General features: G+C 35.5%; 1 protein-coding gene across 3 annotated transcripts in view; it reads right to left on the bottom strand.

Moving 5' to 3' along the window:
* Positions 1-24,126, bottom strand: part of PDCD4 (programmed cell death 4) — a 27,843-nt gene continuing 3,717 nt past the window's right edge. The window contains exons 2-13 of one of the 3 annotated variants that reach the window (XM_015818114.1): positions 14,809-15,002; positions 13,630-13,734; positions 11,739-12,038; positions 11,243-11,337; positions 8,992-9,105; positions 7,853-8,074; positions 6,410-6,507; positions 5,358-5,472; positions 3,356-3,463; positions 2,616-2,726; positions 2,082-2,221; positions 1-1,112 (exon numbers count right to left, since the gene is read on the bottom strand). In XM_015818114.1, the coding sequence (XP_015673600.1) occupies positions 1,052-1,112; positions 2,082-2,221; positions 2,616-2,726; positions 3,356-3,463; positions 5,358-5,472; positions 6,410-6,507; positions 7,853-8,074; positions 8,992-9,105; positions 11,243-11,337; positions 11,739-12,038; positions 13,630-13,672 (1,407 nt within the window). In that variant the 5' untranslated portion in view covers positions 13,673-13,734; positions 14,809-15,002 and the 3' untranslated portion in view covers positions 1-1,051. The remainder of the gene's footprint in view (positions 1,113-2,081; positions 2,222-2,615; positions 2,727-3,355; positions 3,464-5,357; positions 5,473-6,409; positions 6,508-7,852; positions 8,075-8,991; positions 9,106-11,242; positions 11,338-11,738; positions 12,039-13,629; positions 13,735-14,808; positions 15,003-24,126) is intronic. The other 2 variants (XM_015818115.1, XM_015818116.2) reach the window with 2 other exon arrangements.

Here is a 24,126-nt window from a genome sequence, read left to right as displayed (position 1 = left end):
TCAAATGCTACTGAAATTTATTAGTGGAAAAGGGAGTAGTATGCTTTCCAGAGGCGTTCTCTTTCCAAATCCAGTCTTAAATCTCTAAACTTTCAACCCCAATCCTTCTGGCGTGTTACTAGAAGAATTTTTATGGCTCTACAACTGCTCAGATTAATAAAATTGCAGCCTCCGGCAAAGGGAAAGTTGCTCCTAACAATGTTTATGAAAAAGAAACAGGAATATCAGCGACTGTATAGGATTAGTCTCAATGGAACCTAGTTTACAACACACACCCACATACTAAAGATATGTAAAAAAGGAAGAATGTATTTATACATGCATTGTGCTTGTTTATTCCAAGTTTAGTTCACTGATGAAATCAAGTAATATACGAACATGTAGCTCCTTTTAGGACCAAGGTGAGATTTAGATATAGTTTTAAATGTAAATCAACATGTACTTTTAGAAGTTAAGAATCTGTTCCACAAATTTATTTTACAATACATTCTGTCATAACTGCCCTTTTTCCAGTTCTATAGAAAAAGAATAGATGTTCCAGCTACCATTTGCTGAACTAAAGACCAAGATCTTCTCCTGAAAAATATATGTTTTGATCATACTAAACTTCTTAGTTCCTTTAAAACAAATAACTTTTTTTTCTGTCTTTGTAGCAGCAAAATAGAGCTCTAGCAGCTTAATATAACCCATTGCTTTTCAATAAACCAGTGATTTTATCACAAAATTCTGTCCTTAGAAGAAAGGAATGGCAAGCAGGCATTAATGCAAAACATGGAATGATTGGATTGAATTTATGGCACTTAAAAGATTGCCTTGTTCTGCAAATTTCATAGATGTGGTTATTTGTTCTGTCCAACCATTGGTTCAGAGAAATGAAAGTTGGAAGATTTCTTGCATGAACACAAGTTTATATAACCATCAGAAATTATTAGTGCCCCAAACAAGTGCATCTTTTAAAAATAAATGAACTGTGTTAAGCAACTATTACTATAGAATATATACACATATATTCCCTTTAAACATCTACAGCTGCAAGAGTTCATTCACATATTCAGTAGCTCTCAGACTTCAGGCGTCCTCCATCTCCTTCACTTACAAAGCGTTTCCTTCCCCTAAAATAAAATACAGATATCATTTCAGCATCTCCACTATTCCTTTACTTGGCTAGAGAGTTATCTATCAATCTGGGAAAAGTATACATTAAGTAAATATCTGATCAAGTGTATATCAGCTACAGACATTAATTACCAGATTTTCTGCTTGTAAGATTTAAGATTGGTGAGAGGAAATAAATAGCTGACACCATCATTAAGCTATGAAGAAACTCTTTCAAACATGATTAAGGCTAAACAGAGATTCCAGAAGAAGCACTTTTCTTCATAACCAAATGAAAATCAGAATAGTTTTAATAAATAAAAATTGAATTTATCCTTAATTTAATTACAAAATATTTCAGAAATGGCAAAAAATGTGGCTCAAAAGAGAATCTGGCAATATGTCTAAGGCTTGGAAAAAAATTAATTTAAATGCAAATGTAAAAAAATTTAGTATCCCTAATGGTTTGAATAAGTGAGACTTTAGCTATCTACACATTGTGCCTAGCTGCAACCTAGCAGTGCAGATAAAGTATTGATCCAAATAAAAGCAAAATATGAAAAATTCAATATGGAAAATAAAACTCTGCCTATTTTGTAGGAAATGCAGGCTTACTATATGTCATTGAACAACAGTAATAAAAGTTAAGAGTTTTGTACGGTGCTTAGAAATTTGTATGGTGTTGGTATTTCAGCAATAGTATGTCATTAGATACTTATAAAGACATCAACATATCATTAGGTAGTCTTATAAATGGTTTTGTAGATAGTTTTAAGCAACTTAGTTTTGGATATAAAAATTGGCCATTACCAACAAAATATGGACAAGCCTACATTATAGACATTTAAATATTAGCTTTAAAAGGTGCTATTAAAATTTGAGACATTCACCTGAATAACTGAGTATGCAATTTACTTGTTATTAGTTATTTCTGAAACACCTGAACATAAACATACACACAAATACACATATACTTAAATGTTTACCTGGAAGGACAGAGATCCCTTAATGGTTTTGAAATTATTCCAGCACTAAAGCATTCCTCTACAAATCGCTCAAGTACAGAATATGAATGTGGAACATCAAGATTAATGTCTGGGATTTCATGATAAACACGTTCACAGCCCTGCAACATCAATATTAGATGGAAATATTTATTTCAGAGTGATTCTATATAAAGAGTCAATCTTTGTTACCTTTAAATTTTCATTTCAATAAAAGTTCTAAAACAGAGCATTTTCAGATAAATAGATCAAGTAGCAAATAAAGGCAAAGATCTCTTCCCAATCAAAATAAACTTAGATGTTCTGACATTGATCTTCTGCAAAGTAGTTTCCATTAATTTTTTAAATGTACACTCTTAAATTATGTAACAAAATCAACATTTTGTGTTATCTAATCTTCATTTAGAGCACAGCTATTAATGTCACTTGGTGAATACAAATAAAGGCAATCTACTATCAAATATTAATATTAAAATATTAATGGGTAATACTTGGGAATGTATAATGCGCATTTACTCTTTTCATTTGGTCCATAGTGATGACAGCAGATCTGCAGAGGGATTTCAACAAACTGAGCATCATTTTAAAGTTTGTTTCTCCAGTTGATTCCAAAACCATCACAACTGCCTAAAATGTAAACTCAACGTTAATTTTTAATTACAATGGTAAAAAATATGCACTACAGAGTGGGCCCTATCTATTGCATTAGGGTCAAAAAAAGACTAGAATCCAAGAGGCTGGTGCTATCCCAATTACAACTTTGTTACTCAGGTTCGCTTTTGGCAAAAATGTGCTTCAAGTATATAAAATATACACATTTAAAATATATAAAAGAATTCAGGCAAGATTGCTGTTGTGTCATATTCACCAGTCCACTTAGAATATGTCAATATTCCTGTCAGCTGCCCTCCATGATTTCAGGTAGTAGGTCTTTCCATATTACTTGCAGATACTAGAGGCTAAATCTAGGATATTTAGCATTCTTAAGAGTTTCAGTTTAGAGTTTGAATGAGCTTGGAGAGGATCAATTACTGCAGAAAGGAACTTATTTAAAATGTACTGTTTATTAAAATAAGCTCTTAAAATAGTATTGTGTAGCCTAGGTTGCTTTACAAGAAGCAGCTTGACAACCATTATAGATAGTATAATTGTATAAACTACATACAGGAAGTCGTAATATTTCCTGTATGTTTGCATTTTTTGATTACTAAACAATTAAATTTCTGGTGCCAATTTTTGTTTTATTCCTGCCTTACTTCATATACAAGTTCATGGTGAAAATGGGGTACTTCTAACTCTTGAAGACAACGTTCCGCTTCAGAAACATCTCCTGAAAGAAGGTACTCCTTCAACAGCATATCAATCTATTAAATTAAAAAGATAACATATATTAGGCTAAAAACCAAGGTTAAAAAAACAATCAAAATGCGAACAGCACATAGCAATATTTACACATTTATTATACAAATACCTTTACACAGTCTAGAACAATAAAATGATGATTTTTTTAAAATTATGTTTAGGCTGTAGGTTTCTATTTTCTTTGAATTTCTCATTTCCAACTTGCAAACAAATAAATATACAGGGCATACCAATAAAAGTCAGATCTCACAGTCACCATGTTTTATTAATATTATTTTATTAACATATTTTACGAACATTATTCATAAAAAATGTTATTGTAATGTTCAAAGATCATGCATCAATGAACAATCAAGTGTTTAGAAGAAAACAGCAACCAATTCAAACATTTAATGTATTTTTATGTGATAAATTGCCTACAGGTACATCATGACTTTTGATATACCATATATATTTAATAGGAAGTAATTAAAAAACCATGCTTGTAACTGTTTTATTCTTTTAAAAATCTCAGTATGCTGAGGTGCTAGAAGTGCAAAATATAAAGATCATTTTCTAGTCTAAAGGATAATTTTTATATAGGCTATTAACATATTTTGTATAAATGCATGCATATAATTATATCAAATATAAAATTTAAATTAACTAAATTTGCATAGCTGCCCATCTCACAAGAACAAATTCCAAGTGGTGTACAATAATTAAATAACAATACATATATAAAAATATAATTAATGAATATAAAAATCAACATTAAATATACAATATGTAGATGCCACACATTTTTACTATAAAGCTGGTTTTCAGCAGTGTATAAACACATTGCATAGCTTCAGCAGTTCCTCAGCTTAAGGAAGGGAATGCCATCTGCCATTTTTTTGTAATAGATAGTCCATTCTTAAGTATGAGTTTTGACTTAAATACAATGTAAAATTGAAGACAGAATGAGAATGGAACTTGTTCTTCACGGGGGACTCCCTGTACGTTTCATAGGGCTATTTTTTTTTCTCTATTGTCAGATCTGACTTTAGATGTAGGAACCATTACGCACAAACACACCGTGCCAATCCTTGATTGGTTGCACCATTACAAGTTATAAGATTACTTTATGCAACATCACAAATACATGCTGTGTTCTTTCTCTACCACCCAATTCACAGCAAGCAGCACAGAACTATTGCTGCTGCTTCTGCTTACTTTTTTTCTTCTTAAAGCTGCAGAAACAGTAAAATTTAACAAAGAAAAAAAAAGTCTATAACAATTCTGCAGCTGATTTTCTTAATAACAATTACTACATATCTATAGCCAGTTAATATACTTCAAACAAAATTTGTTTGGGTTTACTTTGGGTTTTGTGGTAATGCAAACTAGTAAGAGAAAAAGAAAAACATTCAACAGATCTTCTCATAGAGCCATGCAAGAAAAATGAGGCATCAACTGCTGTCTGATCTTGTCTCTTTGGGCAGCAGGACCAAGTTATTGACACCCAGAGAGAGTAAATGTAGAAAAAGGAAGCAGCAGCTACTGTACTTCCTAAAATATCATCTTGCTGTTCTTTTCCCTTTGTACTTTTACTTTTGCGACAGTACTGTATAAGCTCCAACCTCTTGAGAAAACAGAAGTGGAACAATTAACTATCTTCTTTGCTTTTTAATACTTTCTTTGAATGAGGCAGCAGGAAGAACTGCACAAAATAATGTTGCCTAAAGAATTAGTGGACAAATGAGAAATTGTAGGAGACATTTGTCCACTTGCTTTCTTTATCTGAATGGTCAGGTACAAACCTAGGTGAGGACCAAAAATGAAGGGCTTAAAAATGTGTTGCTTCAGGCCAGAATTATCTTGAATCCATAATTAAATATGAAACCAATTACAAACCATTGGGTGTTAAATTACCTCTTTAACAAGATGTTTCACAGACTGCTGCCCACCACCTGAGCCCCATACATTATCTATGCGTTTTCCACCTTTGCTCATACTCAGCAGTACAGTAGCTCGATCCAGAGCAGCCCTATAAAAGAAATGGATTGTAATGAGTTGCTTAATATGCAGAGCAAGCTATTGTAAATAAATATAGTCACAATTTTATCTGAAAACCTTAAATTACCAATTTGGTCAGACACAGTACTAAAGTATAGTTTAGCACTGACAGATGAATCTTCTCAGTATCACACATTGCTGAAGCATGGCAAGGAGTCATTAAGGGTTTTTCAGCTTTTAAATTAGGTATAATTTGCCTTCCAAAATATCATTGTCTCTTCTCAGAGTTCAAATACGGGTATCGCATGAAAGTTTTCCCCAACTTTATTTTCAGAACAACAATCCTATTAGGTAAGATACAATTAACCACAAAAGCTGGTTCCAAGTTCATGTCCAAGTAAGGATTTGAACCTGAATCTTTCCATTACCATTCAACATCTTAACCATCATAAAACGTAAGTGAAAATCAATTTTGGCTTGTTTGAGAAAACACAATTAAAGCCAAACGTGACTATTTTGTGGTACAAGTTTGAACAGCTTAGTTTAGGTTTTGTAGTAATGAGAATTAAGATAAAAATTATCTTTGTATTCTTTAATCAAGATAAAAATAAAAACATTTAACATAGTGTATGATATGTCTGAACTAGGCTAGAACTTTATTTTGTAGTCTGAATTTTCTGTTCTCATTTGACAATTCCATATTAAGATATCTTACACTGCATTTTTGCAGTACTTTTTATACAAATCTAATATAAATGGATTTTAAAATCCATTATCACTATCCCTTCCATTAAGTTCCTGCCTTTCCGTGCATCTTGTCCTTTTATTGCTGTTTGGGAATACTTACTTTCTTGTAAAATCACAAAACAATCATTATCTAACTTTTTTGCTTTGTAATTAAAATTATAAAGTATTTAAAAGCTGGTGGATATAATGCATGATTGAAATTTGCAAGGCAGACCACTTACCGAGCCTGAACACAATCCACAGTACCCTTGTAACCATCTATGTAACCACTGCATAATATTCCATCTCCAACTGATCTTGCAATAAATTGACCTACCAACTGCCAAGAAAAAAGAATATTTTTTTCAGATCAAAGCTGAGACAGATACAATACTGTACCAAACAAGAATATACCAATAAAATGGGGAAAGAAATAAACAGAGACCATTTTTCCTTGCTGGGCATATGCAGCAACACAGGGCAAAGCTAGCATGTTAGCTTGCATCTTTCACTCAAAGCAACCCCTCCATTTTTACCATTATCCTCTCAAAACAAAAGGCAAATATATACATTTTAAGTAAATTACTTTTCTGTTTATTTAAGACTAGATAAAACATCTAACTAAGCCACTATGAGATTTTGTTTGGTTTGAGCTTAACAGGTTGTCTGAACCCAGCTATTACAATTTGAAAACCATCATCTATTTTATACACATGCTTGCATACCATTTCAATCACTGCAATTAATCAACTGTGACTTAGTCAATATATATAGTCTTAAACAAGTCACAGCTTAACAGAGGCACAAGCTGAGTAATAGCTATATGTCAGTTGATCCACAATTAAATGTAAACAACTTTCCACTTCTCCATCTACAATTTAGGGACAGTAGGAACTTACCAAACGGAGATGATGAAAATACGAATCATTTGATTGCTAATAAAAGGTATATATAAAAAGTATAAAAGGTGTATATAAAATATTACTTAACATACATTTGGAAATACTCAGGCTAGAGAAAAAAGATATGTTTACTTTTACTCCCACCTCTTAACTCCAGATCATATTCCAATGTGGGTTTTCCCCCCAATTCAAATGTATAGGACAAACAGAAGGAAATATGTATACAGGGAAGTCAATGTAAGACAAGAACTAAGTAACCAAATGAAAACATTTTCATTTAAAATTAACTCATGCAAAAACATTTCTCACTTAAAAGTATCATTAGCACTTCACTTAGGAAATGTTTGCAAGTAAATATATTTCATTTTATTCTATTACCAGTAATTTTTCTATTTACAATACTAAAATATGGTTCTGAGTAGTTAGAATGTAAATTGTCAGTAAACCCAAACTAATACATCATCAACCCGAATACATTGAGACAAAGAGATTAGTAGCAAGAGTATTCAAAATGTTACATATGCAGGTGGACTATGTAAGAAATGAAATGAATATTCAATATAATGTATATAATCAAATACAAATTTGAGATATAAACCATGCTCCTACACTAGAGTTTACCTTCTGAAACTGGGCAGATTTGGCTGATCTGTCCATTTCAGAAATCAAACCTTTAGTTGAAAAAGATTCTACTGTTCATATTTACATCTAAAATACTTTACTTCAAGTATCAATGCAGATTAGGACTGAAGCAGTTATTAGAAACAGATGTACTAAACCAACCTGTGGAGCTCTAGGTGTGTCCAGTACTAATTCTGGTAAATCTTTTAAAAGCCTGTCAAATGACTTTTCCACATCATGTTTGGAAATAACTGTCCCACATAAGTCAGCAAGAAGTTTTGAAGTCATTTCTCTATGACTAGCCTTTCCCTCCAATGCCAATGACACAGCCAACACTGCAACACCATATTTCATTTCACCAAGATTGAGATCTTTCAAAATTTCCTAGAACAGTAGAAAGTAAACTGTCATTTTATTTTTGAGTGTTATAATTTGATAGTCTACATCAGTGATGGCGAACCTTTTAGAGACTGAGTGCCCAAACTGCAACCCAAAACCCACTTTTGCATCGTTGAATGCCGGGTGGGTGTGGCCCATTGGCTGGGCGTGGCCCATTGGCTGGGTGTGGCTGCGGTGGTAACGGCAGACTGGGTGGGACTAAAAAGTTCAATCAATTCCAGATCTTTTTTTTCCCCGCGAGAAATTGAAATTGACTGAACCTTCTTTTTTTTTTGCACACGGTGGCGGAGGCCTAAAGTGAAAAGGTTTTATAAAACCCAACTGAAGGCCTAGGACTGGGGCGTCGGCGTGCGTGCCCACAGAGAGGGCTCTGAGTGCCACCTCTGGCACCCGTGCCATAGGTTCGCCACCACTAGTCTACATAATAAACACAAAGGAATAAATTCGTTCTTTTACAAGCCCATTTTGCTAGAGAAAATTTTTTGGTGAGTCAATTTATTTGGTGAACAGAAAATATTTTTGCTTCAAAATTTGTAGAATTTTTTAGATGGGAACAAACAGAAGGTGATTTAAAATCAAAACAGGGCACTTTTGAGTTCAGAACACTTTTGGAATACTCAGAATGGCACTGGTCCATCTCTAGTAATACAAGTTAATTGTCCTGAACTTGAAGTGGACTGTTTCAAACTTGCAACTTTAGGTATAAACTATTTCAAATCTATGCCTATATTCTAAAGCATAGAGTATAGTAATAGCATGACAAAACTCTTTTAAAAATCTTATTTATACAAGTACTTATTACATATACTAAAATTATACAGTAAAATCTAAGGGGTTGAAAGACTTCATTCTTTAGACATTCTAAACTTCATTATCTGCCTTTGAAAAGTAATTAGACATACCGCAACTTCATTAGTATCACCATGTTCAAAATATTCCTGAATTATTGGAGTTAATGTTTTTTCACATGCTTTTTCATCCAAAGGTAGAACTACAGTTTCATAGACACAGTTATCCTAATTCAAACAAAGACAAAATGCTTTACTAAACAAATATATTGTGGATATTAAGAATATTTATCTGCTGAATGTAAAAGTTTATAGGCTTTCCAAATCATTCTCTATTTAATACCTTGTTCAGTAAAAGCTAATCAAGCTTTATACAGTAAAGTCATTTCTGTAAATAGGTACAATAATAACTATAGTTACATTAATTTGCATGTATTTCACTAATAACAACATTTTAGGTTACACAAATCTCAATATAAGTGTATATATAAGTGTAAAACAGGATTTTTAAACCACATAAATAAAATAAAAACAACATACTTAATATTGTGCAAATTCACATAGGATTCAAAAGTAAAGCAGTCAAAAACATGCAGAATCATTCTATAGCTTAGTATATAAACCCAGTCAATGTGATCTTCACCTATATTGCAAATCCCAGACTTGTCAGGGGAAAACAAATATGGCTTTGAAATCCTATATTTTGCTACTACTTAGCTGCTTCTGTCATCACTTTGCCTCTCTTCTATCTTAATCTCTTATGGCAAATTAACAAAATGTACAGTTAAAATATTGAAGGTAGAATACCTAATATATCTGAACATTATCACAATTCTGGGGCCAGAAAAAAAGGCCTTTAAAAACTTCAGTGTGCTGAATATCTCTCCAGCTACATACACAAATTTTAAAACAAAGGTATTTAATTATTTTAGAGTCAAGGATTTGTACAAACTTTTAAAATGTGTTTAGCATTGCACACAGTTTTGCTTAGCTGATCTCAAAAATCAAACAGACTTGAACAGAATATTACCCAAATATAAGATAACCAACAAATATCAGTGATATCAATTAAACTGGCAAATCAAAGAAACATCTAGGAAAAAGGGAGTGGAAAACCACTTTCATATGTTTGTCCCCAGAACTATAGTTAGTCCTCAACTTATGATCACAACTGAATCCGTAATTTTAGTTGTAAGTTATCATAGTTGTTAAGCGAAACACCCACAACTGCTTTGCTCAACAAACAATCTCAGCTCTCTCTCCCTGTTGCAATCATTAAGTGACTGAACAGGTCAGGGATGTCTTTGGAGGACCAGCGCCCACCAGCATATAGAAACCTGACTTAGGCCAGCTAGGCAAAGCAACACCTTGGCTTCATCCCTGCCCTCCACTCCCAAAATGCCTGGCCTTATTCCTGCCCCACCATACACGGGTCTACTTACCTTTCCCTTTCCTGCAAGTGCTGATAGGTGGGGCCAGCCAATGTGAGGCTCAGCTAGAAAGCTAGTGAAGGCATTCTTCCTCAAGAGAGAGGCAATCTTCCTCAAGGTTAGAGAAGTAACATTTCTCAAGGTTGGCTCAGAACAGGAGTTGGGGGGAGGGAGGAGGCCCATGTACTACTGGGCCTACCCGCTGAGGCCTTCCAGGCATAGGAAGGTAAGGAGGAGGCAAGGAAGAGCCCTGTGCACCATTGGGCTTTCTAGGAGTGGTGGAGCAGGGAGGGAGAAGGCCTGCACATTGCTGGGCCTAACCGACTAAAGCCTTCTAGCCTGAGCCAGTTAGGCCCAGCACATCAGTGGATCTAGTCAGATTTCTGCACATCAGTGGATCTAGTCAACCAAAGCCTCCTGGCCAATGGTGAGAAGGACGGAGTTGCAGCATTCCAATGCACGTTAAGGGTGAGCACACTGCCAAGTGCCCAAATTTTGATCAGGTGACTATGGAGTTGCTGCAATGATCCGAACTTCAGGCCTTTGTCATAAGTCCCTTCATCTGGCACCATTGTAATTTTTAGTAGTCAATAAACAAATGGTTGTAAAAGGAGGACTACAAGTACAGAGATATTTCCATGAAGTCACCAGGAGTAGAGCTGACTCAAAAACGACTTTAGCTTTTAAAAGTGGGGCTAAGGAAGGGAGCATGGTCAAAGCAAAAAGTAAAAAACACAATGCATTCATATTTCTGCACATTCCAAAAATCTCTTTAAAATCACATCCGAAGTCCTGCACAGCCAGTTATACATATAATAATTACAGAATAGCTGTATAAGTATAAATTAGTAGCCACAGTAGCATTGCACGTAATAGGGAAGCAGACTATATGGACTCATTTTGAACAATCAAGGAACAAACTAAACATTTTTTACCTGATCGTCATCATAGTTGGGATCTTTAATATCCACTTCCTCCAAATCATATACTTGCCCTGGTGTTCCCCAAACACCTTTGCCTCCTGCACCACCTAGTCAAAGGGTGGAGTGAGTTTAAGACCAAATGTAAAAACAAGACTACAATGATATATATATAAGCTTCAAAAGTCATGTGCACAATTCATTAGTGTTTTCTCAATTTGGACAAGATGACATGCCACAATCTTTCATACATTAAATATACTTGTTTTAAATCACTTCATTTAATTAACTGTATCAATATTTGTCAACATTAAAGTTAGGAATCTTAACTTTTTTTCAAAGAATTCTAAGACAAATATTAAACTTAAAGAGTTTTAGATTTTCAAATCCCTTTGCTGCTCATCTTATTGCTTAAAATAAATAAAAGCAACAAAGGACTGACAGGAAGAAAAAAGCAAAATAAAAACCACCTTCTTATTGCTATTTGCTAAAAAAAACCCAGAGCACTCACCTTTCTTTGGTAGGCCCCTTCCTTTTCCAGAACGAGACCGCCTATCCAGATATTTTCCTTTTGGACTTGTTGGCACAATGACTCCACTTTTCAGGGCTTCACCAGTATCACTCACTGAGTCACCTCTTCCAGAGTCTCTAGAGGAATTTTTTCTCAATCGTCTCTTTGCTTTGGCATTGATTTTAGCTTCATTAATAGATGTTACAGGGTTCCAGTTGCCATTGATTTCAGCTTTTATTTCATCAGGTCCACCATTTTCCTCATCGCCAGAAAAAGGAGTATCACTAAGATTATCCAGTTCTAAAAAAAGAAACAAATACACACACACAAATTAGCTGTCAACATAAATTATTCCTATGAAAAGAACATAAACCTGAAAGCACATACAAATGTTCTGGGGAGTACATAGTCATAATGGAGCACACAATTCAGCATGATGCATTTAAAATAACCTACGATGCAAAATTAGATTTTCTTGATGGTTTTAACTTCACATTATAGCTGAAAAAAATTAAATATGTGGACCATTACTACTGAGATAAGGCATGACCTGAACATGGACATTAACATCAATATTTTGCCACAAATAAATCGCTTCCTCATCAAACTATAAATCACAGATCCCCTTGATCCACACAATGATAGAGGACTAGTTAGAATGATCCACTGATAAATCCCAACTGCTCTGGATCTACTAGTTGTGTTCTTCAAAAAACTGGTGGCCAATTATACTTAAGATTGTGTGTGTTTATACATGTGTGTGCAAATGTGTGTGTATATTTCAAACAGCCTGTTCCAAATTTGAAGCAATTGCTTTGAATTCAAAATCTGGCATTTCATACATGAAATTTCCCAAAAAATTAAACATTCCTACATGCATTCATGTACCTACTACTTTCAGGTATAAATCATATATTACGCTAGGAAGGTCTTCAAAATATCTTTCTTTTTAATGCTTGGAGAGTTTTTTTGGACGTTTGTGAGCTTCTCACACACAGCTGGCATGCCATTGTGGGGAAAAAATGTTAGATTAAATAATCCTATAGAAAATGTGTCCTGTCAATATTATGTGGAGAAAAACCTAATTCAATTTAGAGACCATTCCTAAATTACAATTTTATACATGAATTTGTATCACATCCAAAATATGAGGTCCTCTTTATTATATGTTAATATTCAGTTTTATAGAATTTCTTATATTAAAATGAACCTAGTAGCAGGCACAGGATTTATCATAGTTTACAATTTCATTGTATGACTCATACTGTATTGACTACTGTTCCTGATATTTATACTCTATATCAGTGATGGCGAACCTTTTAGAGACCAAGTGCCCAAACTGCAACCCAAAGCCCACTTATGCATCGTCGGATGCCGGGTGGGTGTGGCCCATTGGCTGGGTGTGGCCAATTGGGTGGATGTGGCCCATTGGGTGGGCGTGGCTGTGGTGGTAACAACAGACTTGGTGGGACTAAAAAGTTCAATCAATCAATTCCAACTTTGCAAGATCTTTTTTTTCCCGCAAGAAGTTGAAATTGACTGAACCTTTTTTTTTTTTGCACACGGCGGTGGGGCGGTGGAGGTCTAAAGCAAAAAGGTTTATAAAACCCAGATGAAGGCCTAGGACTGGGGCGACGGCGCGCGTGCCCACAGAGAGCGCTCTGAGTGCCACCTCTGGCACCCGTGCCATAGGTTCGCCACCACTGCTCTATATAGAGCTTAAGAACAATTTTCAGATTTTTAAATGATAAAATATGTTTAGTTACTTACAAGCAATTAATGAAATATTGAAAAGCTTTAATTTATTTGTACTTGTGAATCCCTTTTTTACTTTTCCTACTCTTTCACCTTTTTTAAGTTTTTCTTTTCCTGAATATATATTTTTTCTTACCTGTTGTATTGATGATCTCTGTCTGTTCATTTTCTACTTCCATACTTGTTCAATAGTATTTCAACTACACTGAATATAAATGAAGTTTTTATTTTTGTTTCTGACCTAGTTAAGGGAAAGGGGAATTAAGAAAATTTTAGCACAATTACGTCAGTTTTAGTAACTTGTGAAAATCCTGTACACGTAGACATCATTTAGGGCTGAAAAAGTAATGCCTTCAATCCTCACATTTACAGCCTTCACAAGTCTATAAACAAAAAGTTTAAGTAAGATCACAAGCACAGTCACGGTTTCACTTAGCAACCGCTTTGCCTAATGACTGGTCCCAATTAACTGATCCCAATTGTGACTGCTAACGAGAACTATATTCCCTGACAAATTGACAATAGCTACTTAGTGAATATTAAAATAATGTAACTGTAGTGTTATTTAACAGTGAGTTAGCAAAAGGAACATATTCTCATGATTTGAAAACATTTCATTTTGCTACTTGTTATCTCTTTAAAACTTCGATTGATAATATTCTTATTTCACCAATTGAGCAACCTTTTAACAAATAAAAATATCTGCATACTTGTGCACTTCAATACAAGTAAGAGCAATTGTAGACTCTACACCTCACATATGTACCCTTTAGCATACATAAGAAAACCGTATGTCCTAAATAGAATCTTATTACCATTATTTTAATAGAAATTGATTACCAATACTGGTTGCCTAATTTGTCTATATGGGGCTCTTTTGTAGTTCACAAAGCATTATACATATCTTACCATTTTGTTTGTATGCATTATTTTACCCTAAAAGTAGCTAATCGATTTCAGGAATTTCTAGTACTCTATGTTCACTTGTCAACCCTGAATTGTTAAGTTTTATGACATTTTTAACATAGTACTTTGAAATAAGTTAGCACCATTGGCAAGTTTTATTTCTAATCACACTGAGTTTAGGTAGCATGGTAACAATACATATATCAGAGAAAAAGCAGACAACCATTCTAACAGAATATTAAAATTTACCTGGGAGCCTTTTATTAAATACTAAGAAATCCCAGTAAACTTCTCAGTCAATATCTGACCCATATAACTTCTTTCTCCACATTCTTCTTCCACCTTTAACAAGCAAATACCATGCATTGCTAAGGGCTCATATTATGACATCAGGTGTCTTACTTCATACCTCACAGCAAGGGGTTTTTCTGCATTACCTCAGCCAATCATTCACAAGTTATACAGGTTGCTGATTATTTTCTTTTTGCTAGAAAAGTTCACTTAGATCTTTCTCCAGAACTCAAGATGTTCAAGTAACTGATTAATTTGTAAAATTAATTCCTTCTGTCTTGATAATGTCTTCCATTACATAAAGTCAGTCTCCTTGAAAGCAAAAGAAAAAATAATTAAGTAGCAAAATCAGTAACAGAATAGTGCTTTATGAACCCAGTATGACTTTTATAAACTTTTGAATTTTATCAACTAAATGTACATTATACAAAGTGTACAATTATTATAGTAGTTAAATCAAACTCAGGCTATGGTGTGGGACTACCAAGCTTTCTTGACAGTAAGACTTTGCATCCAAATATAATCACAACAACCTATATAGAAAATAACATCTTGTTCACATTATTTATTTAAATAAGGGATGAACACACCTCCCTCCCAGGAAAGAAAAACATCCACTAGCTTAGAGCTGAAAACTGAAAAATAACATATTTCTAAGCTGTTTATACTTGTGACTGATCTTATAAGTACTCATCTAAAAGCCTTGAACTTGAAGAAACTTACTTCTGAGGGGCAAATAAATAGTGTATAAGCATACATAGGGTTATCCAATAAACCCATAGTTAAATTTCACAGCACCTAAAAGAATGGTTTATGTATTCATCAGAGAAGAGGGTTGATCATTTTTCACAAATATTACTTAAATATGGAAAATGTTATTTTGATTATTTAAATCATTTGCATTACCTACACTGATCCAAATGGAGTATTTGCCTCATTTGTATTAGTCACTGAATCTGTTTGAGTGTTGCACATGAAATCCACTGGGCTCAGCTAAACTGAGGTAACACTTTATTTCTCTATTTGAGTTTGGCATAAAAAATAGTTCAGTAAAACTAAAGTGTCAAAAGAAAGGACAAAAGTTAAAATTACTTTTTTAATTATTTAATAAATAATCTGGCTTTGGTAGAGACTTAGAGACAGATTAATAGTACTGCTAAAATATATGCTTATTTTTCAGAAAGACACAGATGGTTTTCAAGAAATGACATGATATGGATTCTTAAGAACTTAGCAAATAAGATTTCTAAGGTGGATATTTTACCTAAACTTTCTAACCATAACTCAGTTTAATATTTAAGAGAAAATCTACAACTTTTTGTAGATATAAAATGAAGGGCTATTACAGAAAGAATTAGTAGTAGATGACTGTAAAAAGAAATTATTTTTTGATAACTATTTAAATAGATATTGATTTAAAGTTTGGTTGGGATACAAGTAAAGCTTTTATGAGAGTACTTATTTTATTCAATATAATGGGATTGGAAAAAGAAATCCAAAGAAAAATTGCAGGCTATTTTGGATGAAATTTTTTAAAAAGATGGTTTATAAAAAACACAGACAAATTCAATTGTATATCAGATCAACATTTTATGACAATTACCTATGTTAAATACAAGAAAAACAAACTAAATTGAACTATGCAAAACAGAAGAATTTGAGTTTGCAAATAAATCAAGGAAAAGGAAAAAGGATATTGAAAATTCAGGATGCCAGCACTGTATTATTGGATGATGCATATATACATAAAAATTTCATGACTTTTATTCCAATTTGTATAGCATATACGCTAGTTCCTTGAAACGCATAACTGAGTATTTTAAAAATAGAACCTACCTAAATTCTCACAATCTTAGAGACTAATTATGAATATCCCTATAACTATTAGCAGATATCAGAAACTGTAAAAAAAATTAAAATAGGAAAGACACCAGGAGGCAAATGTATCGCCAGGTTCTTATTACAAATGTTTTGAGGATCAATTTTTGCAACCATTTTAGACAGTGGTGAATTCTATTTTACAGGGCACTCCAATGCCAGAATTGTGAAGAGAGACCAATATATTATTACCAAAAGAACGACAAGATTCAACTTCTGTTAAGAATTATAGACCAATAGGGGAAGTCTGCCACCTGCTAAATACATTTAAAAATAAAATAAAAAAGAAAATATAATTAGTTGACATTTTAAAATCAAGTCATATCTCCTGCTAGATCTTTAAATGTTAAGAAAACTATGGCTTATAGTACATTTTGTTAAAGGGTAAAGGTAAAAATGTCCCTGCAAGTTTTACCCTGCTACTCGTGACCGACTTTAGGGGGAAGTGCTCAACTCCGTTTCTTAAGCCAAAGAGACAGCGCTGTCTAGAGACATTTCTGTGGTCATGTGGCCTACATGACATCACGCCACAGCACAAAGCATAAGGTGAAACACGGAACATTGTTACCTTCCCACATGTTTATATGTGGTATCTATTTATCTACTTGAATGTGTATTCTTTCAAACTGCTAGGTTGGCAGGAGTTGGGACTAGCAACAGGAGCTCATTCCATTCTCACGGCACTTGGGTCTCGAACTACAGAGTTGTAGACCTTTAACAGTCTAACTCGGCGTCTTTACCACTGAGCCATTGCATACCTTTTGCTCTTTTAAGCATAAATTAAACCTTGTTTAACAAAGTTTATTTTCCCATCTACAGTGCTTTGAACAGCACATAGAATATATTGTCACTCTTTTTTAGCAATAACAAATATAGTGAGTCTATAGCTCTGAAAAGTGCTGCAAAAGTTTAATATCTTGGTTATTTTATTTACAAACATATGTCAATATCTTCAGAACCCTTTACAACAACACTAAGTGCTGTGTAAAAACTGAAAATGGCAGTACTGATTATTTGCAATTAATACTGGTGTACAGCAGATTGTGTTCTATCTCCATTTTTATTACTGATTATCATAGACTATACCATGAAAAAGGCAATGAATAAGTTGGAGTTTGGCATTCTGTGGAATAAACAAGGCTGACCTAGATTTTGCTGATGACATAGCTTTACTTGAAAACACTAAGACACAGCTGAAAAATGAGACTGGCACTTGATTCAGAGGCAAGTAAAGTGGGCTTAAAAATTAGTGAAGTCATACTAAGATGATGCACGTTGGCAATGTTCAAAACATCACTCCAACAACATTAGGAGGACAGGCCTTAAGCTTTGTGGAACAATTTAACTACCTTGATAGCATCATGGATACAGATGGGGGAAGGAGATGTGAAATGCCAAATAGGTAAAGCAACTGCTATCTTCCAACAAATGCGCTCAATTGGACCACATCTGTTATAAACCCAGCAACCAAAATCAGATTATTTAATGTCATTGTGATACCAACTGCTATCTATGTCAGTGGGACCTGGAAATCTACAACAAGAATTATTCATAAGATCAAGATCTTCCAACGTTGTCTCAGAAGGATTCTTCACATGTATAAGAACTATGTCACAAATAATGAAATTCTACAAAGAAATAATTCTTGAAGACTCTGAGATAGTGACAAAATGTAGAATGTGCTTTGGTGAACAGGTGCTCCACATGAATGAGCAACGTCCAGCAAAGGCCGCAACCAATTGGATACCACCAGATGTTCAGAGAAAAAGAGGAAGGCCAAAGAAATTAAATTATATGCCACCCATCTTGTATCCAATGACTTTGGTTATACTGAATAGAAAATTAACTTCATTATCAAATAATAAAAACACAATTCAAATTAAATGTAATACTGTACTTAAAATCATTTTATTACTTGGCATTCAATGTTTTATTCATTTTTTATGTAAGAAAATATCCCTGTTTATAATATAGCAACTTTGTTTCCTCATGTAAGAAAAGCATCAATTTTTTTCAGCACTAGTCAAACATGTGAAAAGGAAGATTTGAACAACTTTAAAATCTTACTTTTTCTTGTTTAAAAAACCTACAATATAATAATCTGAAGTTGGACATTCTGGGGCTGAATTAGCATGTATGAAATAAATACAAAAAGTATCAGTTTCTTCTCTGGTAAACAGGAAGATCACTGCAGCATACTCTTGTTGAACACTGATGTTCTATTATGTCTGAACCTGACTACAGTAGTTTGTAATGCAAAGCTAGGCCATTTACAGAACTTCATTTATTTGAGTCACTATATTCAGACAAGATGTCATGATCCCTAAATTCAGATTTGTAATTTGAGTTAATGAATGGGTGGCTATACAAATATGATACTTTATTAGATTGTGGCCTTCCCTAATTTGGCTATCAGTTGATGTATGTACTTCAAGTTATAATTCTCAGCAATGACCGTCCTAGCTGGGGAATTCTGGGAGTTAAAAATCCATTGATCTGAAACATTCCAGGTTGGGGAAGGTGGCTCAGCATGAAGCTTACCATTCTGTACTAAAATCCATGACATGTGATAAGCTCAGCAATAAACTGATTTTGTTTGTATGTGTCTGTCTTTAAGTCAGTGTTGACTGCCTGCAGTTATCTTCAGAAGATGTTCAAAAGTAATTTGCCATTGCCTTCTTCCTAGGGTTGATAGGGAATGACTGGCTCAAGATCACCCAGTTGGTTTTGTGCTTAAGACAGAACTCCCAGTCTCCCATTTATAGCCTAGGTTTAAACCATTACACCAAACTGGCTCTCAATAAACTGAATAAAATTTAAGAACCTATGCTAAGTAAAACATGGCTTACTGTGATATGTAAACCCAGTAACCATCTCTTGTTACACTGGAATCTCACAGGACCTGTCTCTCCACAGGAACCCCACCATTTATCTTAATTTCAGCAAAGGGAATAACTCTTTAAGACCAACATTTCCAGAGTAGAAGTTCTGAAGTGCTAACTTTCACTAAAACAATGTTTTGGGTAACTTTAAATAACAGAACAGTTTTGGAAAGTATACCAATTACACAACTGCTAGGGACCATCCAAAATGCTAAGTCAGAAATCCAGACTTACAAGTCACAGTAACTTGGTTGAAACAGAAGTCAACAATTACAATTTGACTTTACAACATTACAGTTCAGCAACAGGGGCAAGTCAAGCACAACCTACCAAATGTACCTCAAGTTATATAATTATAAGCACAACTACCCAGAACCCTTTTTCTGGGAAACTTGATTGCCATCCCCCTAAAGTTGTGTCTTGGGAGTCTCCATGTGAAAACCAAAGATAGAATGTAAAGTCTAAGGCAGGGGTTCTCAACCTGTGGGTCGGGACCCCATTTGGGGTCGATCGACCATTTCAAGGGGATCACCAAGCAAGGCTGTCTGCCATTTTTTTTTGTGTGCCATTTTTTTTTGTCCGCCATTTTTTTCCCCTTTTCCGGCGGGTGCCTTATCTCCCTTGGGCTTGGCCAGCTGGTGGTTGGCCTGCTCCGTCTCTGCCGCTTGCTAGCTACGCCTCGGCCGATGCAGGGGGCGGAACCACGCATGTGCGGCGCTCCCGGGCAGGGAAAGTCCTCGACTTACGACTGGTTTAGTCCTTGACTTACGACCGGTTTAGTCCTCGACTTACGACCGGTTGGGGTCGCGGCATTAAAAAGGTTGAGAACCCCTGGTCTAAGGCTACTCCGACAATGACAGGAAGATGGCCACAGCAATAAAAGAGCTGCAGTTGCTCGGACAACAAGTGCTTTAATCTCCTTTAAAGGGGCAAGATTCTGCTTCTGCAAGCTGGATGGCTAAGCTACCCCATTATTTCCTACTCTTCCTCAGCAGCCGCGGTTAGCAAAGGATGGGTAGGCGCTCCACTTTAAGCGATCTTTAAGTGATCTTTACTCGGATCTGAGCGCTTTAAAAGACAGCCGGCTCCCATCGCGCACTTCACGTGGGAGGAGAGCCCCAGCCGCCTCAATATTACTATCGGAGTTAGGGTTGGTTACTATCGGAATGGCCATTAGCGTGAAACGGGACCAAGAGCAGGAAAAAGAAATCGAAAGCGGAAGCCGCGCGAGATCTGTGATCTGCCTTAACCTCCACACCTCAGAAAGGACCAAACGGCGCCAGAAGAAACGGCACAGCAGTCCGTCCCCCCCCCCCACCCTTCCCCACCCAGTTCGAGAAGCGGGAGAGGGAGAGGGACGGTTCCGAAATGTGAAAAATAATAAAAAAAAATTAATACTCTCTCCCGACTTCAGACATTAGAAAAACGTGTAGGGCTAGTCCTCCGCTTTTCACGTCACGCTCCCCGACGACAGCGAGGGACTCGAATTACCGTAGGCGGCGGCCTCGGAGCCGCCCAGACAGCCACACCTCTTTCCCTCCCCCCCCCTCCCCTTGAGTCGCCACCACCACCGGTGCTCGCTTGCCCTTGGTTTCTGTTTGTTTGTCTTCTGCCCAGCAACACCAACACGAGCGCCCGAATCTGATTGGACAGTTTGGCCCTGGCCAAGGCAGCCAATGTAAAAGGAGAAAAGCCAGGTGGATCCTACGGAGAAGCGCTTAAAAACAAAAACAAAGGGGAGGGGGAGGGGGGAGAGAGGGCGCGTGACGCCCTGACAGAAGTCGACGAAACTATCTCGAGTAAAAAGAGGGGAAGATATCAGCGAGGGGGGTAATTGAGGTATCAGCGATGAGAGTAATTGTAGATAAATGAGTCAAACAAGCTAAGGTTCGAAGGTAAAAGATCAAAAGAAAAGATCATTATCAATGGATGTCCTATAAAGGTAAATTCAACCCACTTTTTTTCCAGAAAAAAAAAAAAAACAAGTGATAAGGCAGGCAGGCTGTGGCTGAATTACTGGTGAACGTATGGCCTCAAAACAGCTTGTCAGCAGTAATTCTTATTCCCATCCCAGGATTCAAACCACTCATTTATTTCCTGAATAGATAAGATTCCTTAATGGGACTTCTAAATGAAAACACGCAGGATTATGTCGTTTAAAGTAAATGTAGTGGATTGTTTAAGAAGAGCGATAAGCTGCCGTTTTGAACCTCAGCGTGTATATGGTGTAAATAGATGACATTTTACAACCAGCACAAAACTATGGGTTGCACTCCTGGCTAGAGCACTGGCACTTTCAAAAAGTATTAGATCATCTCTGCAGTTCATTAAATTATTCAGCAACCAAAGTATTTGAGAACCCAATAACACTGTCCAAAATACAGTAAAATGCAGACTTAAAAAAAAAAAAACTTCAAAGTAAATATATCTAAGACCGCATTAAACTGCACCTCTGAAATGGCTGGCATGTTATTTGGGTTCACTCTTCCATTACACAAGAATGTGCACTTACAGCTTATGATTAACCTCACTCCACCCTTTAAAAAACTCTCCCTGACCTTCCAGTTAGCCTGCTTTAGTGGAGTATACTGAGCCTCCCCCTTAATTACATAGCGTAACTTTGGAATAGCTGGCAGCTGATCTTAGTTAAAAATAGCAATGCTAAAAAGTCAATCAAGTATCCCCATTATTGATGCTTTACCAATAGTCAAACTAATAAACTTTACTTACTCCTTCAGCATGTAGCACTTCTCCTACTAGGAAATAGCTGAAGCAAATCACTTAGAATCTAAGACTGATCTTACTTATTCCTCCTCAAAAACACGCTCTTCAAAAGAGTTCAGATTAGCACCTTTGCCACTGCAGCATCAAAGTAATCTTTTTTTATCAGAAAATAATTGCAAACAAAGGATGAGTCATCACGTGTGAGTAGGGCAGCCATATAAATTTGTTTAATAAAAGATATATTGTGGTAGCAAATGATGGAAATTGTTTATTCTACAGCAGGATTCTGCATAAACATCTGTCAAATGATCTGAAAAACAAATCACTGAAAAGCTAAGCAAAGTTCTTTCCAGTTTCATTTTTGCAGTAACCTATATGGACAACTATTATCACTGTTCCTTTATCATTCCAACCAAAATGAGCTGCACATTCCTAATTCTATTTATACCAAAAAATAAAAAAAAATGAGGCATGCTTTTACTTTCTATCACTAACTGAAATCTTCCTTTCTAAGAGAAATTAGACTGAAGAAATATCCTGGTTATAATATAGGAAGAACATATTTTAAACCCCATCAGAAGTGCCTTAACATTTCATTTCTAGTTTCCATGTTTTTTCTTAAAAGCACTGCATAAAACTGCAAAAGACTGAGGGCTATAATTTAGTAGAATACATTACAATCATAAAAGGCTAAAATGAGAGCTATTTTTTTTTTAAAAAAACATAAAACCTGTTTGAAGAAACAATGGTGATCTAGTCCATGCTTCTGCTAGCTAATGCCCTATGTGTTGAACTGTAATTTCATTGCTTCATTGTTGTAGTACTGATTAAGACATCAGGCTACATACCAAGACACTATGAGCGGGGTGACCTTAGACCAGTCATTTTCTCTCAGTCCTGGGAAGGAAGCAATAGCAAACCACTTCTGAAAAACCTTAGTTCAATATACTTACCATGGTGGTAAGAATAGCAACATGTGTGCAGATGGCTGCATTGTTTATCTATCCCTGTTGGATAAATCCAGGCTGGAAGAAGGGTTATTAAGTACGGTATGTGGAGGATTAAACTGTATTTGCTGTGAGTTGGACATTAGCTGAGTAGGTTCAGTTGAGATAGATGTCTTGTCTTCCAAGATTATTTGGGACTGGTTTGAAATCTGCACATCTTGAGGAATTGGGTAGGGTTCTATGTGCTGTAAGCTCTGCAACTTGAAGACTAGATCCCTGACTTTGTTTTGTGAATGCTGCCAAGGAGATACTAAACCTACCTAGCCTCAATAATTATCAGCCTCCAATCTTCATATTTTATAAAACAAAATATTGATTAGCTGGACCCTTTTCAGTTGGGATTCAGATTTGCATAAGAGGCTGAAACTATATTAATTGTTCCTATTATCTTTATTGGGAATGGAATAAGGAGAATGCAAGCTTCCTCATTCTGCTGGACCTTTGATACCACCAACCATGGCATTCTTCTAGGCTAGTTGAAAGTGGGCACTGTTTTTCGATATTTCTTTCTGAGAGGCTACTTTCAGTGGAGCAGCAATCACATCTGAGTACTGAATTGCAGACTGTTGCAGGTTTGGTCTATATCTTACCTACTTTCAACATCTGTACAAATCTGCTGGAAGAGGTCATCTCTTGGTACAGAGTGAGCTACAGAGAGAACTTTACTTTACTTTACTTTATTTTGATTTATATCCCGCCCTTCTCCCAACGGGACTCAGGGCGGCTCACAACATATTTAAAAACAAAAACATAGAAACATTTACAAGCCCCACCAAATAAAACCAATTAAAACCAAATATTTTAGAGTTGTGCTGTTTAAAATTTTCTAAAAAATGAACCCGATTTAAAATCCTCCCTAGGCCAGGCCTGCTTGCTGGAAAAGCCATGTCTTGAGGGCGCGGCGGAAAGTAAGGAGATCCGGAATCATCCGGATCTCAGGGGGTA

This window comes from Protobothrops mucrosquamatus, unplaced genomic scaffold, assembly GCF_001527695.2.
Source record: "Protobothrops mucrosquamatus isolate PMUCROS unplaced genomic scaffold, P.Mucros_1.0 scaffold681, whole genome shotgun sequence".
Lineage (NCBI taxonomy): Eukaryota > Metazoa > Chordata > Lepidosauria > Squamata > Viperidae > Protobothrops > Protobothrops mucrosquamatus.
The sequence above is the reverse complement of the archived record's forward strand: the minus strand, read 5'-3'. Positions and strand labels throughout refer to the sequence as shown.